At 45.0% G+C, this 22,015-nt stretch overlaps 1 protein-coding gene across 3 annotated transcripts in view; it reads right to left on the bottom strand.

Annotated features, from left to right (window-relative positions):
* Positions 1 to 22,015, bottom strand: part of fndc1 (fibronectin type III domain containing 1) — a 124,403-nt gene that overhangs the window by 47,113 nt on the left and 55,275 nt on the right. For all 3 annotated transcript variants that reach the window (XM_084315022.1, XM_084315023.1, XM_084315024.1), the window contains one exon: positions 21,378 to 21,728. In XM_084315022.1, coding sequence (XP_084171148.1) covers positions 21,378 to 21,728 — 351 coding nt within the window. The remainder of the gene's footprint in view (positions 1 to 21,377; positions 21,729 to 22,015) is intronic.

Below are 22,015 nucleotides of genomic sequence, written 5' to 3'. Positions count from 1 at the left end.
ACACAGCCTACAGCCAAGGCAGGGGGGGCATGCTATGAAAATATTGTGAGGGTCCAATTCTATAGCAACGCCAATAAAAACAGCACAGCGTCACAGGCGATATAATTCCTCGTGACATTCAAAGTCGCGCGGCAGAGATTACACAGTCCGCGGCGTCGGCTAACATCGACCGAACATCACAGCGTATAGTTTTCCATGCTATTGGGTTCCGCTGACACCGTGTATCCTGCATTAAATGACAACATAAAGACCAACAGATATATCACAGCGAACCGGGCGCCAGAACATTCTCCCCGAGTTAGTCGTACAGTCCGCAGGCGGGCGGCGGCGGTCTGGTTTGTTGGACAGGAGAAAATTAAAAACAGCTCATTATGGAGATAATCCAAAACCGGAACGTTGGACCGAACCCAAGCCAAACAAAAGCACACGACCGCGATGAGGGGGAGTGATGCATAAACAGCGAAGGAGCAACAAACAGTCCAGTGGCGGTGGCCGTCCCGTGGTAGGCGCCGGATCTGTAGCCACACTCAGCCATGTATACCTTCCTCAAGAGCTACAGCGCCAGGCCACATGGCCACCGTAACCACGGAGTCCGTCTCCATTCAGGAGGATTCCTCTCCCCCGGAGAAGCAGGACATTCTAACATTTTCGCGTGTGCGCATTTTCAAGCATACAGGTATATTACAGTATATAGTACAACACACACCGAGGCCGGTGTTACACAGACAGAGCTACGCCTGTGATTTAGATGCAGTAGTGGGTTGCAGATGATGTCATTTTACAAGTTACAGCCAAGTCTCTTGTTAGTTGCACGATGGGGTGTTTATACTAACTATGCAATTCAGATGCATGTAAAGGTTGCTTGTGTAAAGCCAGCCCTACACCCCCCCCACACACACACACATACACACATAACACACCCACACACACACACACACACACACACACACACACACACACACACACACACACACACACACACACGCTCATTCAAGCCTTTATTTATTCTCTTTATTTATTTATAGGCAGTTGAGGTTTCGTCCGTCATTTGCAATGCCGTCGAGATGACAGGCATAATTGAAAACAGATAAACAGAAACACAAAGATGTAATCATGTTTTCAAACTGTCCCTGGGATCGTGGGGTGTTCATCTTTAGTCCAAGATCATTCCAAGAAGCTGCAGCGTTAACCCTTTCTGTTACAGCCACGGCCAGGGCTTTTCTCTCCCCTGTGTGTGTCAGCATGTTCCCAGGCCCATACATGGTCCTTCTTGTCCCCACCTCACAACCACTGTCTACCTGGGCGCGACCTACACACCTGAGAACCCTCACATCATCAAGGAGCCAGGATAAAGAGGCCTGTCACTCCTTGTCCGAGTGTTGTTTTCACACCTCCCGTGGTATAGGACTCTATTCAGACCTCAGTGTTCATGGAATCATGTCTTCTTGTGCCCAGTGACTTTTTGCTCCATACTAACTCTTGTCCACTGATGTCCAGGACCTCACCTCTCCGGACTACACTTCAACCACGGACCCTCACCAGCCTGAACCATCATGGACCTCACACACACACCCACTCACCCACCCAGTCTGTCTGTCGCTCCTCCACTCCTTGACCCCTGTCTCTGAGCTCCTCTCACCACCTTGGACCTTGCTTCCCATACTCTCATTAAATATTCTAAACCGCTCTATTCTCCTGTGCCTGTGTTCCGCTCCTGGGTTCTAGAAAAGACGCCTAACCCTAACACTTTCACTACCACACTACGGAAGGTTAACCTTTCACTACCACACTACAGACTGTTAACTGTCTGTAGTGTGGTAGTGAAAGGGTTAAGCACGAGCTCAGTGATTAGCGCTCCTGGCTCTGCTCTGGCGTCGACGCCTCGAGATCGCTGTTGTCATGCGGACTGAGCCCGATTGGTACATTTTCCGCGGAGGGACTTTTTTTCTTCTTTTTGACGGTGAGCACTACCCCTTTAATCGACGGGAGTATCACTCCGCAAGTCGTCACAGGGACTACATAAGACCTCTCGGAACAGCGCGCTCGTCTTTTGCTGAAATCTCCAGAGCCAGCGGTCTTCAAACACACATCTCCCCATGAAATCTAGCCCCAGCGCGCAGCCTGAAACAACGGTGTAAGTAGTGTTTATAGGCGGCAGTTCTGCATATTATAGCATTCGTTAAGTTTCCGACAGTCTATAGTGTTTGTGAGATGTTTTTCCAGAGATTTTGGTAATATTTTCCACTACAAAAGCGTGTTTCTAAAGTACCGATGTGGAGTGAAAAAATACCCAGGCTACAGGCTTTGTCTGTGTTTCACGCTGGCCCTCACGCTCGTGCCCGAGGGACAATTGACGTATTTATTTAGTGAATGCAATGTTTTCAAATAGCCACATTGCTGTATTTAATTTATTCATTACTGGGTCATATTCTATATATAATATATTTCATTTTATCAACCCAGAACGGACAATGAGTGTGACGGGTCGGCCCGCCCCGCATAGCCAGAGATGAATGCTTGCCGGCGGCATCCTTTCATTAGCTCAGCTAGCTCCCCGGCTAGCTGCGGCTAACGTCAAGCTAGCCCAAGACCCAGAGGTTCAGCCCACTGCTGCTGCCCAGGGAAGATGCTTGTAGAGAGGCAGAGGGCATAGAGGAGGACAAGGCTCGAGGAAGAGAACGGGGTAAGTTTCATTCATTCATAACTTTTGAACAATAGATGCTATTTCTAATCTGTCAGCTGTTCTATATTGCCAACAAGATTGTCTACATTGGAAATTCATTTTTATCTTCACGTTCAAGTTCAACTATTTCAAGTTCAACTACATTATGAAGAATAATAACAATAATAATAATGTTATAACACATATTTTATATCATTGGAAAGCCCTAGTTGTTAGCTTCAAAATGGTACCAAATATGAGGTACTTTGACATACCCAGTAACTAATAATCTGTCACAAACCAATGTACGTTCAAGTTCATGCATTTTCTAACTGGGCCAGTGGTCTCAGGAGGGTTAGAGCGAGTCAGACAGACCTGAAGCACGAGCCACTAGAGTCAGACAGGGTCCAGAGTTCCCATCCAGCAACATTGTGATATAAAGTGGTAATTTCCTGGCAATGACCTTAAAGATAAACAGACACGATGCACAAACACACACACACACACGCACACGCACACACACACACGCATGCACACACACATGCATGCACACACACGCACGCGTGCGCACACACACACACACACACACAGATACACACACACACACAGATACACACACACACACACAGATACACACACACACAGATACACACACACACACACACACACACACACGAGAGACTGTTTTGTGTTTCCCAAAAGTGTTTCATGTGAAATGTACCAAAGTGTGAATTATATCATTTACTTAAGTCGGAGCCAAGTAAGCTTGTAAAACGCCTTATGCAGACTATTATCTACCCAAGTTGGACGATGCAGGGAGACATCTTTCCAACAGTTTATGTGTGTGTGTGTGTGTGTGTGTGTTTGTCTCTGTGTGTGTGTGTGTGTGTGTGTGTGTGTTTGTGTGTGTGTGTGCTCGAGGTTGTAAGTACCCCTGCTAGACTAATAACATTTGAATGGAGAATACATGTCTGTAACATGTTAACCCTTCACGTGAACCTTGACAGTAGCACGGTAGTCACTAGTCAGTGTGTGTGTGTCTATCTTTCTGTTCTGTTCCTGTATTTTTGGACTAACCCCATAAGAATGTGTGGTATGTATATACAGTAATATTAAATTTTACGTTTTGTTTTTTTTCAGTTTTGATTTAAGGTTCAATTTAGTTTCAGTTGGTTATTTTGTTTAGTTTCGCTCAGATAAATCTTTTGTCTTTTGCAGTTTTTATCTCCTTGTGTGTACGTGTGTTTGGCAAATGGTAAATGGACTGCATTTATATTGTGCTTTTATCCAAAGCGCTTTACAATTTCCTCACATTCACCCATTCACGCACACATTCACACACCGACGGCGGAGGCAACCATGCAAGGTGCCCAACCTGCTCATCGAGAGCAATTAGGGGTTAAGTGTCTTGCTCAAGGACACATCTACACGCTGCCCGGGAGGAGCGGGAATTGAACCGGGAACCCCCTGACTACCAGACGACCGCTCTACCTCCTGAGCCACTGTCGCCCCCTGTTTGTGTTATGTGTCTAGTGTGTGTACTGCAGCAGGGACGTGCACAGGACTTTAGAGGGGCAGGTGCTCAAAGGCTGAAAAGGGCACTGGGCCTGTGCTATTTTTGGGGGCCCTTTTTGGGCGGGGAGGGGCCTTTTTATGCTTTTTGGGGGGTTTTGGTGATCAAATATTGAATATTGAACTATAATAATCAGTGCAGGAGCTCACTTATCCTTGAAAGACACTTTTATCACTGACTTAAAAGGCCCATACATCTCCATAAATGTTCAGGGCGGAGGGAATAAGTGCATACCCTACAGACCCCAAGTCTGTTAGGACAGCAGACTCGGTTGGCACTGCTCAAAACATTTTTAGCTTTTAAATAAATTATTATCTTTATTTCATTGTCTTATTTTTCTTTATTTCTATACATTTTACTTAAATATTTTATTATAATTTGTATCATTGTTTTATGTAGTTTTTTTTTTATCATTTTATTAGTTATTTTTTAATGTCAACATATTATTTATATTATTCAACTCAAACATGTTCCGGTGTGATGTCACAGTATGATGTCATAATAGAATAATCTAGAACATTTGTGATGTCACAGTATGTTGTCATAATCAAACATTCTAGAACATTTGTGATGTCACAGTATGTCAATCAAACATTCTAGAACGATGTGACAGTATGATGTCATAATAGAACATTCTAGAACATTTGTGTAGATTATATATTCAACAATTCTCTCAGAAGATCTCATATCTCAGAAGACCAAGTGAAGATATCACTTGTTGTTTCCGGCTACTTGTCTGTAAGCTTGAATATATTCTGTAGATACAATTTAAAATCCCCACATGGAAAAGGAAACAATGTCCTGTACAATCCTTAATGAGCTGCGTCTGGAGGGAAGCTTCTGTGATGTGGTTATTAAAGTCAACAGCACCGAGTTTAACGCCCACAAGGCCCTCCTGTGTGACTGCAGTGACTATTTCAGGTAAGTTTAGCTTGGTTCAGGTTAGCTTGGTTAGTAAACAGATACCATACTGTACTTTTACTGTAAACAGATACTATACTGTAGAATAGAATAGAAATACTTTTATTATCCCGTGGGAAATTTGACACTGCAAATCGCTCAACATTTAAACATTTAGACAGGACAGGTCACAAATTAGAATAATAACACAAATCAAATCAAGTTGCCTAGGATAAGAGTAGAGTAAAATAGAATAAAATGAAATGAAATAAAATATACAGAAATAAATACAGTAAGAATGTACTGAGCATGGGGGAAGCAGTGTAAACAATTTGGTCAATATAATTATAATTTAAATCTAACTAAATGAAATATATATTCCAGTATTCACAGTGTCACAAGGTGCAGTATGCTTCAGGTAGTGTATTGTCCTCCTTGGGTTCCTATAAGTCCTAGATCAATGTCTGGCAGCCGTCGCTGCTCCCTGTTGTGGAGCCTGGAGGCCGCGGCCTCCTGCCACTATTGAGCTGCCGCTCTGTGCTCAGTGATGCAGTGAGGCACAGTGATGCATTATTGCTACAGTAGTACTTCTACTGTAAACAGATACTATTCTCCACTTGCACAACCTGAAAGTAGGCACTTCCGGCTGACTTCCGGTTGCGAATGGTACTTCCTGTCCCATCCAAATACATTGTTTTTAGCTACTTTTCTCCCGTTATTTAAAGAGAGGCAATGAAACGTTTGTATTATTATAGTATAGAATGTATTTAATAAGCAAACGTTTGTCAGCAGGGTTTTTGGGCTGTATTTCATGTAAAAACGTTTACTGTTAGTTTACTTGCTCACGCTAATTAAGGCTAATGCTGGCTAACAGAAGCTAGCGCAAGAAACGACGCCGCAAAGTATTGTTTATAGTGCATTTCTTGCCACCTTATAGCATTTGTACATTTGTATGACAGTCTATAATGCTCCCGTGAGGTTTTTCTGGACGTTTTGGTAATGATTTTCACTATAAAATCATATTTCTAAATGACAGGAAGTTGATGAAAACTGGCCGGAATAGCTTTGAGCTAACGATCTTTGCCGATGCATTCCATTCTAAACGTAACGTTAGTTGTTCAAAACATTACCTGTCTATATAATTTGTTCCTCAACATTAGCTTCTAACTGTAGCAGGCTGCAGCTTGCTGGCTAACGTTAGCTTCTAACTGTAGCAGGCTGCAGCTTGCTGGCTAACATTAGCTTCTAACTGTAGCAGGCTGCAGCTTGCTGGCTAACGTTAGCTTCTAACTGTAGCAGGCTGCAGTTAGTTTACAAAACATTACCTGTCTATATAACGTTGAGGAACAAATTATATAGACAGGTAATGTTTTGAACAACTAACGTTACATTTAGAATGGAATGCATTGGCAAAGATCGTTAGCTCAAAGCTATTCCGGCCAGTTTATCAACTTCCTGTCATTTAGAAATATGATTTTATAGTGAAAATCATTACCAAAACGTCCAGAAAAACCTCACGGAGCATTATAGACTGTCATACAAATGTACAAATGCTATAAGGTGGCAAGAAATGCACTATAAACAATACTTTGCGGCGTCGTTTCTTGCGCTAGCTTCTGTTAGCCAGCATTAGCCTTAATTAGCGTGAGCAAGTAAACTAACAGTAAACGTTTTTACATGAAATACAGCCCAAAAACCGTGCTGACAAACGTTTGCTTATTAAATACATTCTATACTATAATAATACAAACGTTTCATTGCCTCTCTGTGACGACAAAGTTGTTTAAATAACGGGAGAAAAGTAGCTAAAAACAATGTATTTGGATGGGACAGGAAGTACCATTCGCAACCGGAAGTCAGCCGGAAGTGCCTACTAACTTGACAACACATGGTAGCTGCACCTATTTGGGACAGCTCTGTTGTCACCGGAAGGGCACGCAGATGGTATCTACTGCGCATGGGCGTTGAGCAACAACGGCTCCGCGCAGATTACACGACATGCTGTCGGCGAGTTTTTGGCGCTATTCCAAAACGGAAACACAATTTAGCGTTTTCAGTAGGGCCAAAACGTTTCCGGCAAAAACGGCATTTCTATGTAATAGGGACAGCAAACGTATTCAAAAACGTATAAAACGAGCACAAAAACACTGTGTGTAACAAGGGCCTCAGTTTCTCTCTCTTCCTCGGCATCTTGAAGCAGCACTGAACAGACTGAATGGACTAAACAACATAGACTGAAACCGGCAATTCTCAACCACTCTGGGAGCAGTTCCAGACCAGCCATCACCACGTGTGCCCACGCGGGACGAGGCGGTGTGCCGGACCGATACCAGATGGCGAGCCAACCCCGGAACCTCTGATATAGCTCAAGGCTAATGCCGGCCTGATGTGAATACCCCTGTTGCTCAACTCCTGTTACACCAACAGTCCGGTAGGATTGAACGAGACTACAAGGACTTCCAAGGGCTTCGACCCCGTTCACCTTGTGTTATTTTGATATTGTATTTTGTATTTGATTTGATTTAATTTGATATATGGGTACTGATATTCTCCTATAAGAAGGGAGAATTAAAGGGTAAATTCACCCAGTAAGATACTTGAATCCCATTGATGACATATTGATTATAGCTGAATCATCTGTAAAGAAAGATGGTTTAAAGGGTAAATTCACCTAATAAGGTATTTGCATCCCCTGCACACTTAAAGGTTTAAATTAATATGTTTAAACGTTTACCTATTGAAATGATAAACTGATATAGAGTTTACCGATGATAACCTCAGAGACGTCTGAACCAACCCCAATGTGTTGATCCAATCAACCTAGGACTTGATATCGAACTAACCCTCCCGAAAGGAGAGGTTACTGAAAGAACCTAAAAGGGATACTTCAAAGCATTACTTGTACTTTACGTCTGTATGTATTATTACTGTTTAGCTAGCGCGCTTTTAATTAAAACACCGGTTATTGTTATAACTCTGTCTCTGGTCTACTATTCTTTTAATTGAGCATATTACTCCTCTCCTCATTCGAACCTAGACCTGTGCCCGTGGCGAACAGCTGTTACTGTTAGTGATACAAGTGCTACATATACTGTACTTCTACTGTAAACAGATAGTATACTGTACTTCTACTGTAAACAGATACTATACTGTACTTATAATGTAAACATATACTATACTGTACTTCTACTGTAAACAGATACTGTACTTCTACTGTAAACCGATACTATGCTGTACTTCTACTGTAAACATATACTACACTGTACTTCTACTGTAAACAGATACTATACTGTACTTCTACTGTAAAACTATACTATACTGCACTTCTACTGTTAACATATACTATACTGTACTTCTACTGTAAACAGATACTATACTGTACTTCTACTGTAAACAGATACTATACTGTACCTCTACTGTAAAAAGATACTATACTTCTACTGTGCTAAGAACCTATACTTCTACAGTGAAAATATATTACTACTAGGGCTGTCCCCGACTAAGGATTTGGATACATTTACATTTACATTTAGTCATTTAGCTGACGCTTTTATCCAAAGCGACTTACAAGTTCTGTACGACAAGCCATCAGGATAGTCGACTATGATTGGCCAAAATTTGCAGACTAATTAGTCGACTAAAACAAAAGAAAAGAAAAAAAAGTATAATATATATATATTTTTTTATCATTCCATTTGGGCTGTGGGGGGTGCTTAATGTCTGAAGGAGTCGACTGAAGGCTTCTTGTCCTCTGCAAAGGCATGCATTTGGTCCACTGATGGATACATCTTGATATTTGTCTAGTCTAGTGTGTTCATTAGATGGGTGAAATCCTCTTTCAGTGCCTCTGTGCCTGTTTTCTTAGGCAGTTGGCCTCTGGTATGCGTGCCATTAGCGTTAGCCACGCTTCTAAGTGGTTGGCAGTCGACTACGGCTCCTTTTGACCGATTAGTAGACTATTCGACTAATAGGGGTCAGCCCTAATTACTACACAGGACAGAATGTTGCTTACTGTTTACTCATCAGATATCTCTGTACTCTGCGTCCCACAGAGCCCTCTTCACTCGCTGGAGCGACTCAGAGAAAGCAGTCTACACTATCCCTGGGGTGTCCCCGGGTATGATGCAGCTCATCATAGAGTACTCCTACACACGCTTTGTGCTGGTGACAGCAGAGAACGTGGAAGAGCTTCTGGTGGCTGCAGACCAGTTTCGCGTCACTGGCATAGTAGGAGCGTGCTCTGACTTCCTAGAGGGCCAGCTGTCTCTGGAAAACTGTGTCGGCATCTGGAGGTTCACGGACATCTACTGCTGCCCTGACCTGAGGCGCAAGGCCCATCTCTTCATCGTGTGCCACTTTGAGGAGATGTTGCACGTCTCACAGGAGCTTGTGGAGCTGTCCCCACAGCAACTGGTGGACATCATCGAGAGGGATGACCTGAACGTGAAGAGCGAGGAGACGGTGTTCGAGGCCGTCCTCCGTTGGATCGACCACTCCCGTGAGGAGCGTAAAACACACATCCCTTTGCTGCTGCCCAAGGTAACTAATTGTATTACGGATACGCAAACATGGTTGCTAGTGCCTGAGCCACATTTATTTTTAATTTAATTTTTATTATTTAACTTTTTCTTCTTTGTCTGTCTCTTGTCAAGGTCATTATGATTCATGTTACTGTTATTATTGTTGTCGTCGCTGTTGTCATTGTTATTAATATTATTATTATTATTATTATTGTACTGTTATGTTCTGTTTTATGTATGAAAAGAAAAGAAAAACATTTATAAAAAAAAATAATAATAATTGTATTACTGTGCATTACATTAAAACAACACTAGGTTCCCTAGTACAGTGGTTCTCAAACATTTGGGTCCAAACTGTTCCCTAGCAACAGAAACCGTCTACAACCGATGTCTAAGTTGTACCCGCTGTCTGCTTGTCTCTTCCCAGGTTCGCATGGGCTTGATGAGGCCTGACTACTTGCTGAACAACGTCCAGAACAACCCTGTGGTGAGGGACAGCCACGACTGCAGGGCCCTCATCCTCAGCATCCTGAACCCCCCTGGCTCCGACAGGCTCCCAAACCCCCTGATGCGTCCACGTCTGCCCCAGGAGGTCCTATTGGCCATCGGAGGCTTGGGTGGCGGCATCCTGTCCATGGAGGCTTACAATATCCGAGCCGGTGGATGGATGGACGTGAGCGTTGAGGCGGATAGTCCCCGGGCCTGCCACCACGGCACCGCTTATCTCCACGGTCTGGTCTACTGTGTCGGTGGCTTGGACGGCAGAAAGACTGTCAACAGTGTGTGCAGGTTCAACCCCGTCACTCGCAGCTGGCTGCAGGCGGCTCCCATGCACTCACACCGCAGTAAACTCAGCGTGGTCGCGTTGGGCGGCTGTATCTACGCCATGGAAGGGAGCGATTGTCACATGGTACTGAACACCGCCGAGTGCTACAAGCCTGAAACCAACCAGTGGACAGTGATCTCACCCATGCTGGAGCACAGGGGCCTAGCAGGGGCAGCAGCCCTCCAGGGCAAGGTGGGTGGAACTGAGGGACACAGGGTGGTAGATGAACCCAAGGAACGTTAGATCAGAAATCATAAATGTCTTTATTGCCAAGTAAGCTTGCACATACAAAGGATGTGTCTGGGTCCTTTGGTGCATCAACATTAACAGACAATTAAAGTAGAATGAAATCAAATGGAATATATAAACTAAATTAGAATATTCTTTCTTATTACAGGTTTACATCTGTGGTGGCTTCAACAGGAGGACGGATTGTCTGCTCACAGCTGAGTGCTACAGCCCAGACACCAACCAGTGGACTCTGATTGCCCCCATGAGCAGCAGGCGTTGTGGAGTGGGAGTCGCTGCGTACGGAGGACAAGTCTATGCGGTAGGTGCACACAGAGACAAATGCTTTACACTAGATATTTCAATAGATATGTATTGTAAAGGCCATATGAGTGTTTTGGTTATGGATTATTATTGTTGTTATTATTATTATTATTATTATTATTATTATTATTATTATTATTATTATTATTATTATTATTATTATATTATTATTATTATTATTATTATTATTATTATTATTATTATTATTATTATTATTATTATTATTATTATTATTATTATTATTATTATTATTATTATTATTATTATTATTATTATTATTATTATTATTATTATTATTATTATTATTATTATTATTATTATATCAAATAGAAGGATATGATTTATGTGAATGTTATTTATCTGTGTAGCCAAAAGGGGAATGCTTGCCCAGTGCTGACCTATTCTAGGGAAAATTGAATGAACTCAGTTGAACTGTGGGTGGTTCACCTGTCAGGCGGACCAGCCACGGCGCAGCTGAGGGCATAAATTAGTGATGGAAATCAGCTGGGGGGGTGTAGAACGGGGAACGGCACACAGTTTTCTGACCGCTTATAGGAACGCTTCTGATAGTTTTGGATCGCTTTGGATCGATTTGAACCACGATTAGGATCGCTTTGGTCCCATCTTCCATGTAAAATACTTTTCTAAATAAATCGGATATCCACTTGATATCTGACAACGGAACTGAAAGTTTGGAGACTATTATTGATGAGAAAGCGTGTATGGAATACCTCCCCGACTGCCACTGGAAGCGGACCCAGGAAGAGGCCGCTACATGTATCATTTGACTTGCAATGCTGCTGTAATGCCCTCATTTCCCTAAATGGATTAATACAGTGTCTGCCTGCCTTAATCAGACACTAAAACATTCCTCTCATGTGTCCTGTCCTCAGGTGGGAGGGTGGGACAGTAGAAACATCCTGCATAGCGCGGAGGCCTACAGCCCCTTGACTGACTCCTGGAGCGCCCGGGCCACCATGCTCACCCCCCGCAGCTACTTCGGCATCGCGGTGCTGGACGACCTACTCTTCGTGGTCGGAGGCACCAGTGACTCATACACCATCTCCAACGTGGAGCGCTACGACAGAGCAGTGATAAGTGGACTGTAGCAGAGGACATGAAGACCTCGCGCAGTGGCCTAAGCTGCTGCATAATGCATGGCCTGCCTAACATGAGCCAGTACGCTGCTCCCCGTGGAGGAGGAGGAGGAGGAGGAGGAGGGAGGAGGAGCAGGAGGAGAGGAGGAAGAGGAGGAGGAGCAGGAGGAGGAGGAGGAGGAAGAGCAGGAGGAGGCAGCAGGGGATCCATCTAAGAACCTTAAACATTTATTAGACCAAAAGAAATCCTAAGAAATTTATAAATGACTATCAGCCAAATGTGGTGCATTTCTTTCTTCTAGTAATTCAGACAATATCGGTTTTTAGTTTGTGTAATGTAATGTAATATCTGTTTTTAGTTTGTGTAATGTAATGTAATATCTGTTTTTAGTTTGTGTAATGTAATGTAATATCTGTTTTTAGTTTGTGTAATGCACATAATATGGGAACTTTTATCCATATGCTAGCCCGGCATAGTTCTGACAGCTGTCACTTGTGCTACTGCAAAATAAATGACACACGGCTTTGTGTTGTCAACTGATTATACTATGCACTCAGGGTGTAACACTCAAGTTCAACACTATTTGACGAACAATGCCACTGACCATAAGCTGCCAGAGATGCACATCTCCTGCTGACCAGAAAACCACACACTTTTCTCATAGCACCTATGTTTTCATGAATGAGTAATTGAATAAAAATAAAATAAACATGATTGGAGCATATCTTATATGATATTTCACACAATGAGACAATAAATATGTGGAGAACTAGAGTTCTGTTTCGTTAAGGCTTCGCTCAGCACCAGTTGCACTGTACTTCACTTCGTGCACATACACTGAATTAAAAAAAATTCCACCATTTACCTTTACATCCCAATATTCATCTGACCACACCCCCATCCGCTTACCTTCATAAGCAGGTGTGTGGTCACCTACTCGCCTCCTTCACTTTCACCACAAGGAAGTGCCTTCGGTAGATCCCCACTTGACGAGGTTGTTAGTTGAAGAAAGTTGAGACGTGTTTACATTGTGCTTATTTTTTTCTTCTCTCATATATTCGATAGAAAAACCTAAGTCATAATGTCTACTCCGGAGAGTCGTGTTCGCAGCGCCACTCTCCACCAGCGGTTCTCCATTTCCGCCTCCGTCGTGCATCCTGGAGCAGGGCTGTTGCCTCTCTCGTGGTTAACAGCCACGTCCGGTAGGCGTCCGATGGGTAGTTTGCCTCTCCGAGGAGCTGGTGCACCGGTGCCGTCGCCTATGCGATGGCCTGGTCCTGGCTCTGGTTCCTCTGTTTCCGGGGAATCGTCCGCTGTTGAGAGGCCGGTTCCTTTGGTTCCCGGGGATTTGAGACGCAAACTTTTTGCGTCGGCTCGCTCCCGTCGCAAGATGGTGGCTTGCAGACACGAACGGCCCGGGTTTGGTGAGTTGCTGGAGCCCAATGAGGATGCGTCGGTCTCTACGTGCCCGATGGAAACAGGATTACATGGTAGAGGCGGACGGGTTCTTATTTGAAGGCCCGGTGGAGACAGGTATCCCGCCCGTCCAGGTAACACTGGAGGGGGGTGAAATGTCTCCTTGGGGCGCCTTGTTTGAAGACGTTGGAGAAGAACCTCTGACTCGTCGGCAAGATGCCCTGCTATCAGCCACATTGGAGTGTGGCTCCTTGACCAGTGGAAGCCTGCTGTATGTGAGGGATGCGGGCTCGTGAGCTGGGTGATGTACAACATGACCAGCTCGCCCAGGCGGCAGGAGCTATCCTGCATCTGACTCAGCCGCAGGCCATAGCCGCTGGGAAAGTGCGCGCCCTGGCAACTCTAACCCAGCGCCACCTTTGGCTGGAGCAGGCGCGTGTGCCGGAGAAGAAGAGGCTTCCTCTTCTGACGGCAACCCTCTCCGATGCTGGACTGTTCGGGAAGGCCCTGCAGTTGATGACCTCGACGTGCAGAGAAATGCAGGAGGAACGCTCCGTGCTCCAACCTCATTTTCCCCCTCCCGACGTCGCCGGTGGAGTCAGACCGCTGCCACGTCGTCGAGCGTCTTCCGCCGTGGCTGCTGCTGCTACCACCGCCACTGCTGGTCCTTTGAGGAAGAAGGCCAGGAGGAGAGAGGGCGCCTCCGCTACAGCCGGCCCATCTACGCCCGGAGGTGACGGTAGGGATCGTCGAGACCAGCCGCCGATTGTTTACCGTCCCTCCGGTGCTCCCCGGGGTGGCAAATCCCGAGCGGCTCGAGGCAGCAGGCATCGCTAGACCCAGTGACTTTTTTCCCCTGCGGTTCCCTCTGTGTTCCCTCCCCGGCCCTCCCATATAATTTAGTTCAGAAATAAAAAGTCCCCTCTAAAGGGGGACTGTATTTTTTGTTAACAAACTGTGTGTTTCTTCACCAAACATATGATGGGGTTGCAAAGTGTGAATCTTCACTAGTATGGGCTGATAGGAGGGTTACGTTCGTGTTATGAGCTTAAGCAAGGTCTGCAGCCTACACTCGGTTACAGAAATGGTTTTCTACCTCGGCCTGAGTCTCCACATAAAGGTAGAGGCTAGTTGTATGTTCTGTTGCTTACACAAGTAATGTTGAGCTACAACACTGTTGTGTTAGTTGCAGTAATGCTCGTATGAACACGTACCACGGCTGAGCCGTTCTCGCTCTCTCTATCAGTGTTTTTCTATGTTCAACATGGATGCAGGTGTAGGATTCACACACACACGCAACTTGGTTGTTGTAAACCCTGTTCACAGTTGTCTGTGGGTAGCGTGCATTGTATTAGCTTGCGCTATTTCATTAGCATTGCTACTAAAGGTATCGTATGCTAAAGTTGTTGTTGTGTGCAAAGGGGAAGGGCTTGTGAGGGGGTACTGAATAAACCCCTCCTTCCCTCTTTTGATTGGTCAGGGGGTTTTACTCATCTCTTGTCAGTCCAGTCAGGGCCAAGCCGTTAGACAACTTAGCAGGGACGGGGGACGGGGGGACGGGAAGGGTTTCCCTATTAAACAGGCGTTGAGTGTTGGGTTTCCCCCCGTCATAGCACACGTCACTACGCACGTTGCTATTGACGATGGCTTCCGTGAGTTAGACCTATATGTACGGTCCGTTGTTGTCAAAGTGTCGGGATAGAGCGTAGGACTTACGTGTCCACTACGCTCGATATATGTGTAACTTGAGTCGGTTGGTCACATGACTCAAGATTACCATGGCTTTTTCACTCTATGACTCATGTGGGAAGTCTCTCTGGGGAGTTTCCGTCTAATCCTCTGTGGTGGGGGTGACTGGATATAAAAATATGACATTTTTTTATCCTCAGCTGTGTCAAATGGTATTCATGTCAGTCGGTGCTTCTTTTCTTTTTAATAAAAGAGTGTGGAGTGTAGGAAGCACCACACCCTTCTTGTCGTTCTCCCATGCGCCTTGAGGATTCAATGAAGGGTCTAAATTAGCCTGTTCATTGATGTGGTTGTGTCCCGACGCATGCATGGTGCTAGCTCGGGGTGTTTCTGATAAGAATCATGCGGGTAGCTAGTACGCCTTGGTTGCTTGTGGTTAAAACAGCGTTTTTATAAAGCAACTGGGATGGAGGGTTTGTCCTCTTCCGAGAACCTGTTAATGGTTCTCGACGGGTTCTCGTTCATGTCTGGCAGTGATGGGCAGTAGCTAGCTACAAGTAGCGACGCTACATAGCTTAATTACAATTCTCAGTAGCGTGATGGTAGCGTCGCTACTTTCTAACCAGGGTAGCGGTCTCTGTAGCGGAGCTATTTATAGAACGAAGTAGTGACGTAGCGACGAGGAAACGCTACACGCTACTGTCGGGAGAAACAGTCTAGAAGACTATAAAGATTTGTGAGGAGAGAAAAAAAACTCCCTGTAGAAAACCCACTATGATTGGTTGGTTGGTTTAGATATGAGTATGACGACTCACGATTGGGTATGGTAGGCCAAAACATTACGGGTAGGCCAATCAGAGGCAGGATAGGGCGGGACTCCAACCCGCAAATCAGGAAGTGAAAATCGAAACGTTTTGTGAGTTACATATTTAAATACATTTGGTCATTTAGCTGACGCTTTCATTCAAAGCAACTTACAAATTGTGTACAACAAGTCAGCAGGAGTGGTACATATAAGTAGTATTGTTTGTCAGTGTCAAGCTTGAGTGTTATACTCTGAGTACATACTGTAGTAGTATAGACATATTAGCATAGTTGGTACTGGTAGTAGTATATACATGGTAGCATAATACTAGTAAAATGAAGTAAAACAGTTACAATTCAGATATTGAAGAAGTGTGTTTTTGGTTGATAAAGTGGGCAGGTTTCAGAAGATGCAGAGTTTAGGGATAAATAATACATAAAGATAGAATAGAAAAGAAAAAGACCATTACTGCATCAAAAGTAATCAACAAACTATACTATAAAAAAAACTGATCAAACCAAATGGTCTCTTTCTTTTCTTTTGTAGAGGCTGCACCCAGCTAAACGTGCCTTCCTGGATTTTGTACATAATACAAGTTCATGTTAAAAGGATGACACAAAAAGCCAGACCGAGGGCTTGTTTCAGTTTTATAATAAACAATCAAACTGAGCATTTTTTTCCCTGTCTATTTGTTTGGTGGAAACTTGATCATGAAGTAAAAAAAAGAAAAAAAAAAAAAAGTAGTGCCGATGTAGCTAGCTATTTTTGCCATGTTCTTGTAGTGTAGCTTGCTACATTTCTCTGGGGATAGCTTCCATTGTAGTTGAGCTATATTTAATCAAGAGTAACTTGTAGTGTACCTTGCTACATTTCCCAAGTAGCTTGCCCATCACTGATGTCTGGGGGATGTTAACGGAATGAGATCAGAACATAGGTAGAGGGGTCTCACGCTCCCTTGGGGTGGGCCACCGAGCACGGTTCACACCGGCCCGTCTGGGTGGGGCCCTCTTTTCATGTTTTTTGATCAACACGCATATCTGCCCCTTCTCCCAGAGTAGGCAGGTCGGCGTGGTTAGGGCACGGGACTGGTTCTGGTCGCGCTGGTCCAGGTCAGTTAACCCGTTTGTCCGCTGGGGATGCAGATCTGCTGTTCTGGTACCCTGAGGGACTTGGGTTTTTTTCGGGGGAAAAATGCCGGTTCGGCCCGGGGTGTCACAAGGTTAGGCGTTATGGAGACCCTTGTTGGGTACTCTTTTGTACCTGGCACTATCATAAGGGGCTGGTTCTCTTTTTCTTCGCTCCTCTCTCACGCATGGCGGAGGGAGGGCTGTCGGGGTGGTCTTCTGGACCTCCTCTGGTAACCCTGTGTGCTTCCCGAGCCGCTGGGCCCGGTCCGAAGTAAAGTTTCGTTGATACCGTAGACCTGGGATAACCCTTTTTCTTGAGGGGTTATGGGAACAACCACCGCATATGGTACCATGGGGGTGGTTGATTCCCTGGTGTGTTGGAGCAGAGTCAACTCCCGGGTTACCCGGTTGAGTGTGCCCCTGCACGTTCATGACGTCTGCCAATCATGTCAGCCTTCTCTGCCTCAACCCCTCTGGGTGGGTTTTTTTTTTATGGAGGCTTTGTCATGGTGATCAACAACGCCAGCATACGCCCCTTCCGCCGGGGGGGCTGTTTTCAGCTGACTCCTTTGGCGGCTGTCTCGTCCGCAGTGCTCCAGGCTCAGGTTACAGCCTGCTGCCTGGTTTCCCCGGTGCGCTGCCTGCTTTCGTTGGTTAACCTTTTGAGTGCTTACGGCCATGCTGATTGCCTGTGTTCAGAGTCAGTGTGCCAGGCGGTGTGCTATTGGGGGGAAAGGGCCCGCTCTTGGAGGGGCCCTATCCGAATACGCTGGCGATGTGGGGGGCGGTGTCACTAAGTGACCACCTGGTGGGGTCTTGATGCCTGGCGTCATTGACCTCTCCAGGCCCCCTTTTTCCAGGAGATCCAGTCCCTTCAGTGGGACTGGGTCTTCCTTCGCGCTCCGCTGCTACGGCCTTGCCACGGGGTTGGGGTTGCTCTTGACCCCGTGATTTTGGGGGCAGTAACGAGGTTGTTTGTTCCCTGGTGGCATGCGGGTTGTGCGTGTGTGTAGTCGTGGGGTCAGGCCACGGTCTGCTCACCCTGTGCGTTGAGTTGCTTGAGTTCCTCTTCGCCTGGTCGGATCCGTCGCCCTCCCGTAAGCCTCCAATAGGGGGGGTGTCCTCCATTAGGGAGGGTCGGGGGGGCTCGGTCCTCCCCGGTCTGATGGTTGTGGGGGGCCTCAGCGGCGTGTATTTGTCGGGCTAAGGCTCCCGCTCAGCCCCTGTTGTGCAACTGGTGCTGAGCGAAGCCTTAACGAAACAGAACGTAAGGTTATGTATATAACCAAGTTCTGTGAGTTATGGTGCGCTCAGCACCAGGATGCCGCTGCTGCCCTTGATCTCGCCTTGTGGTGAAAGTTTGGGAAGGAGGCGAGTAGGTGACCACACACCTGCTTATGAAGGTAAGCGGATGGGGGTGTGGTCAGACGAATATTGGGATGCAAAGGTACATGGTGGATTTCTTTTTTATTCAGTGTATGTGCACGAAGTGAAGTACAGTGCAACTGGTGCTGAGCGCACCATAACTCACAGAACTTGGTTATATACATAACCTTACGTTAGATATGCTAACTGTAAACAACAGTTGATTGTGAAGAACAAACGATGATTGTGAAGAACGTCCTCATCACAAGAAAGGATCTGCATCTCAGCACCAATGTCAACGCCATGCCAAAGACGTGATGGAGGTGTTGCTGAGCAATGGGAATCCCTTTGAGGAGGGCAGTAAAGACCTGGTTACATTAGACAATAAGGTGTGTGAGTCTGCGGCTGCTGCCGTATCTGTCCATCAACTCGAGTCTACGGGACAAGAGCAGTACAACAATTTCAGGAAGAGTGCTTGAATCAAATGACAGACGGGCTTTTTGTGCTTTTTGGGGGTTTTTGGTGATCAAATATTGAATATTGAACTATAATAATCAGTGCAGGGGCTCACTTATCCTTGAAAGACACTTTTATCACTGACTTAAAAGGCCCATACATCTCCATAAATGTTCAGGGGGGAAGGAATAAGTGCAGACCCCAAGAAGTGCTGTATTTTCTGTATTGTTTAATATAAATGCATTTTTTATTCCAATCCCGATTTGTATTTGAGATTCACAAATCCCATCGGACTTCACTTCTTCGTGTCCCTCAGTGAGTATAATACCAGCATTCAACTGTATGGGCCACAGCGGTTTCTATCATCATCATCACCACCCACGCTATGCATAAAATATATAGGTCCGCGGAGAGGCACGCTGAGGAGGCCGTGCAAACTTCAATGGAATATGGGGCATCTCTCTCTCTTTACCTAATATTTTGATTCTATCCTGACATTTTTCAGTTGGAAAGGCAGTCTATATGCGTAACGAAAAAATATATTATAATTTTTTTCAAAAAGGGCACTTTTTTTACGAGGCTCAAAAAGGCAGGTGCTCAAGCACCCCTTGGACTCTATGTGTGCACATGCCTGTACTGCGGTAGCACAGATGACAGGAGCCCGGGGAGTGTGTTTAAAACCCCAACACAGCCAGGGCCCAGATGTAGAGTCTCACATGTGGCTCCCGTGATCACACACGTAGACACACACATCTACACACACACTCTAACCAGAACACACACACCGCAGAGCCGTGTGGCTCTCTAGACAGGAAGCGTTTATGGTCTAGGATGGGCTGGTTATTATGGCAAACGGTGCAATTGAGAAATTGTGTGAAGTCATACTCTATTTCTGTTCCCACCACTGGCATGTATATACATACGTCAGTGGATATACAGTAGAACATTGTAACAATTGAATTGTAGCCCTGGACATTTATGATCTAGGATGGGATGGATATCGTAAATTAAGCAATTGAGAGATTTGAGTGACGTTTCTGTCTCTGTTTCTGCTTGCTACAGTATGTACAGTATGGGTACATTAGACCAGCAATACATCATCCGTCCTGATTTGTGACCGCCACGCGTCTTGGGGTGTGCTCACAAACTACACCTTTAGGACAAAACAAAACCGATAGAAATCACGCCAAGGACTATCACGTCCCAGAAATATAGTCATTATCTTGGTTTTAAGTCACCCTGAGATGTATAAGCAGAATATTAAATGTCCAGGTGAGGAAATGGGGAAATATCCTGCAGCTGAATGCGTAAAATACCATAAGGAAGACTGAAGGGGCCTGAAAACAGATCAAACGTGACTTTTCACAATGGCACAAACTCTTAAAGGAACACGCCACATTTTTGGGAAATTAGCTTATTTGCCATCTACCCTGGAGTTAGACAAGTAGATCCATACCCTTTTCTTCTCTGTGCATGCATTAGGCTTAAGGAACAGCCGCACTGTTAGCCTAGCTTAGCGTCATTCACTGGAAGTAGGTGTGCCAGTGTAGCCTAGTTCCCAACAGTCACGATTTACACTCCAAATACAACTCCAAAACGTTCCTGTAAATATGTTGTGACCTGTGTATTTACCACGTAATTTTTTTAAAAATAAATAAAAGACATTTTCGTTTTCTAAGCAGATATAATCTGAACTATTTAAAAAGAAAATGTATTTCTCCACGTGGTAAATACACAGGTCACAACATGAAGAAAAGGGTATAAAATGGTATATATCTGCTTGTCTAACTCCAGGGTAGATGGCAAATAAGCGAATTTCCCAAAAAGTTGGCGTGTTCCTCACTAATAAAAAACATAATAATTAAAATAATAATAAAATAACGTTTCTATACAGGTCAAATACAATAGCCATCAATAGGTATGGTGTCTGTGTTTTCTACCAAAAGTCGGCATGGCCGTGAAAAAAATCTAAAGTACCCGGATTTGCTGGTCTGATGTATATACTGTACTTCAGTGAACGTATAACGTTGTAACAATTGAATTGTAACAATTAACATACCATATTGGAAGCATACCAGTGGAAGAGCTCAGTCTACAGCACAGTAGGGATGGGCATTTGAAGGAATATCACTATACTATATATTTACTAAATGTTGGGTAATCGGTTAACTGAATCATAATAATCAATAACTGATCAAATGATCAAATAAATAAGGAAACCAAATAGAAAGAAAATGTTCTGTAGCAATTGACCAAACAAAACCATCAGCTATAGACTCATATACCTATACGTCATTTTGAATAGTCAAATAACCGCGCCCGTCCCTAAGTACACGATTTCATTCTGACAATATAAATGAATTAAGTCTGTATCGCTCGACCGCTCACCTGGATAACAGTCAAGTATCCCATCTGGATCCAGCTCGGGGAAGCCGTAGGCATCTGTCTTGGAGTAGGTTCCGGGTGGACAGGTTGGATATGGCTGAGGGGTGGTGGGCTCCTCCGTGGTGGTTGGCGTGGTGGTGGTGGTGGTGGTGGTGGTGGTGGTAGGAGCCCTGGTGGTGGTGGTGGTGGCCGCGGTGGTGGTGGTGGTCCTGGAGCGAGGTCTGTCCAGGCCGACGATGGGTTTTCCTCCCACAGTTAGGACCTTGTCTTTGGGATTGTCCACCGGTCGGCTGTCCCGGCCGCTGCCGAACAGGGCCATGCCGTCCTCGTTGAGCAGGGGACTTCCCAGGTGGTCTGGAGGACGGAGGAACGATACAGTTTTGATTAGCAGACAAGTCAAAGCCTTTTGAGGGATAGGGTGTGCACTGGGCAGGGGGTAAAATAAATACAAAGTTAAAACAGAACAAGATTAAAACAAGTTAAAACATGGTAAAACAAAACAGCCACAGCAGGCAGATACAGGTGCTAGTTTAGGAGCAGTTGCAAGTGTCAGTATAAATGTCCATGATGGAGATGAAATTGTCCAGTTTGAAACTTTTTTGTTGACGATGCACACCAAGGTCATATACTGTATGCACCAT

The sequence above is a fragment of the Notolepis coatsorum genome, assembly GCF_963971535.1.
Source record: "Notolepis coatsorum genome assembly, chromosome: 5".
Lineage (NCBI taxonomy): Eukaryota > Metazoa > Chordata > Actinopteri > Aulopiformes > Paralepididae > Notolepis > Notolepis coatsorum.
Note: the sequence above shows the minus strand (reverse complement) of the source record. Positions and strands in the feature narration are given on the sequence as shown.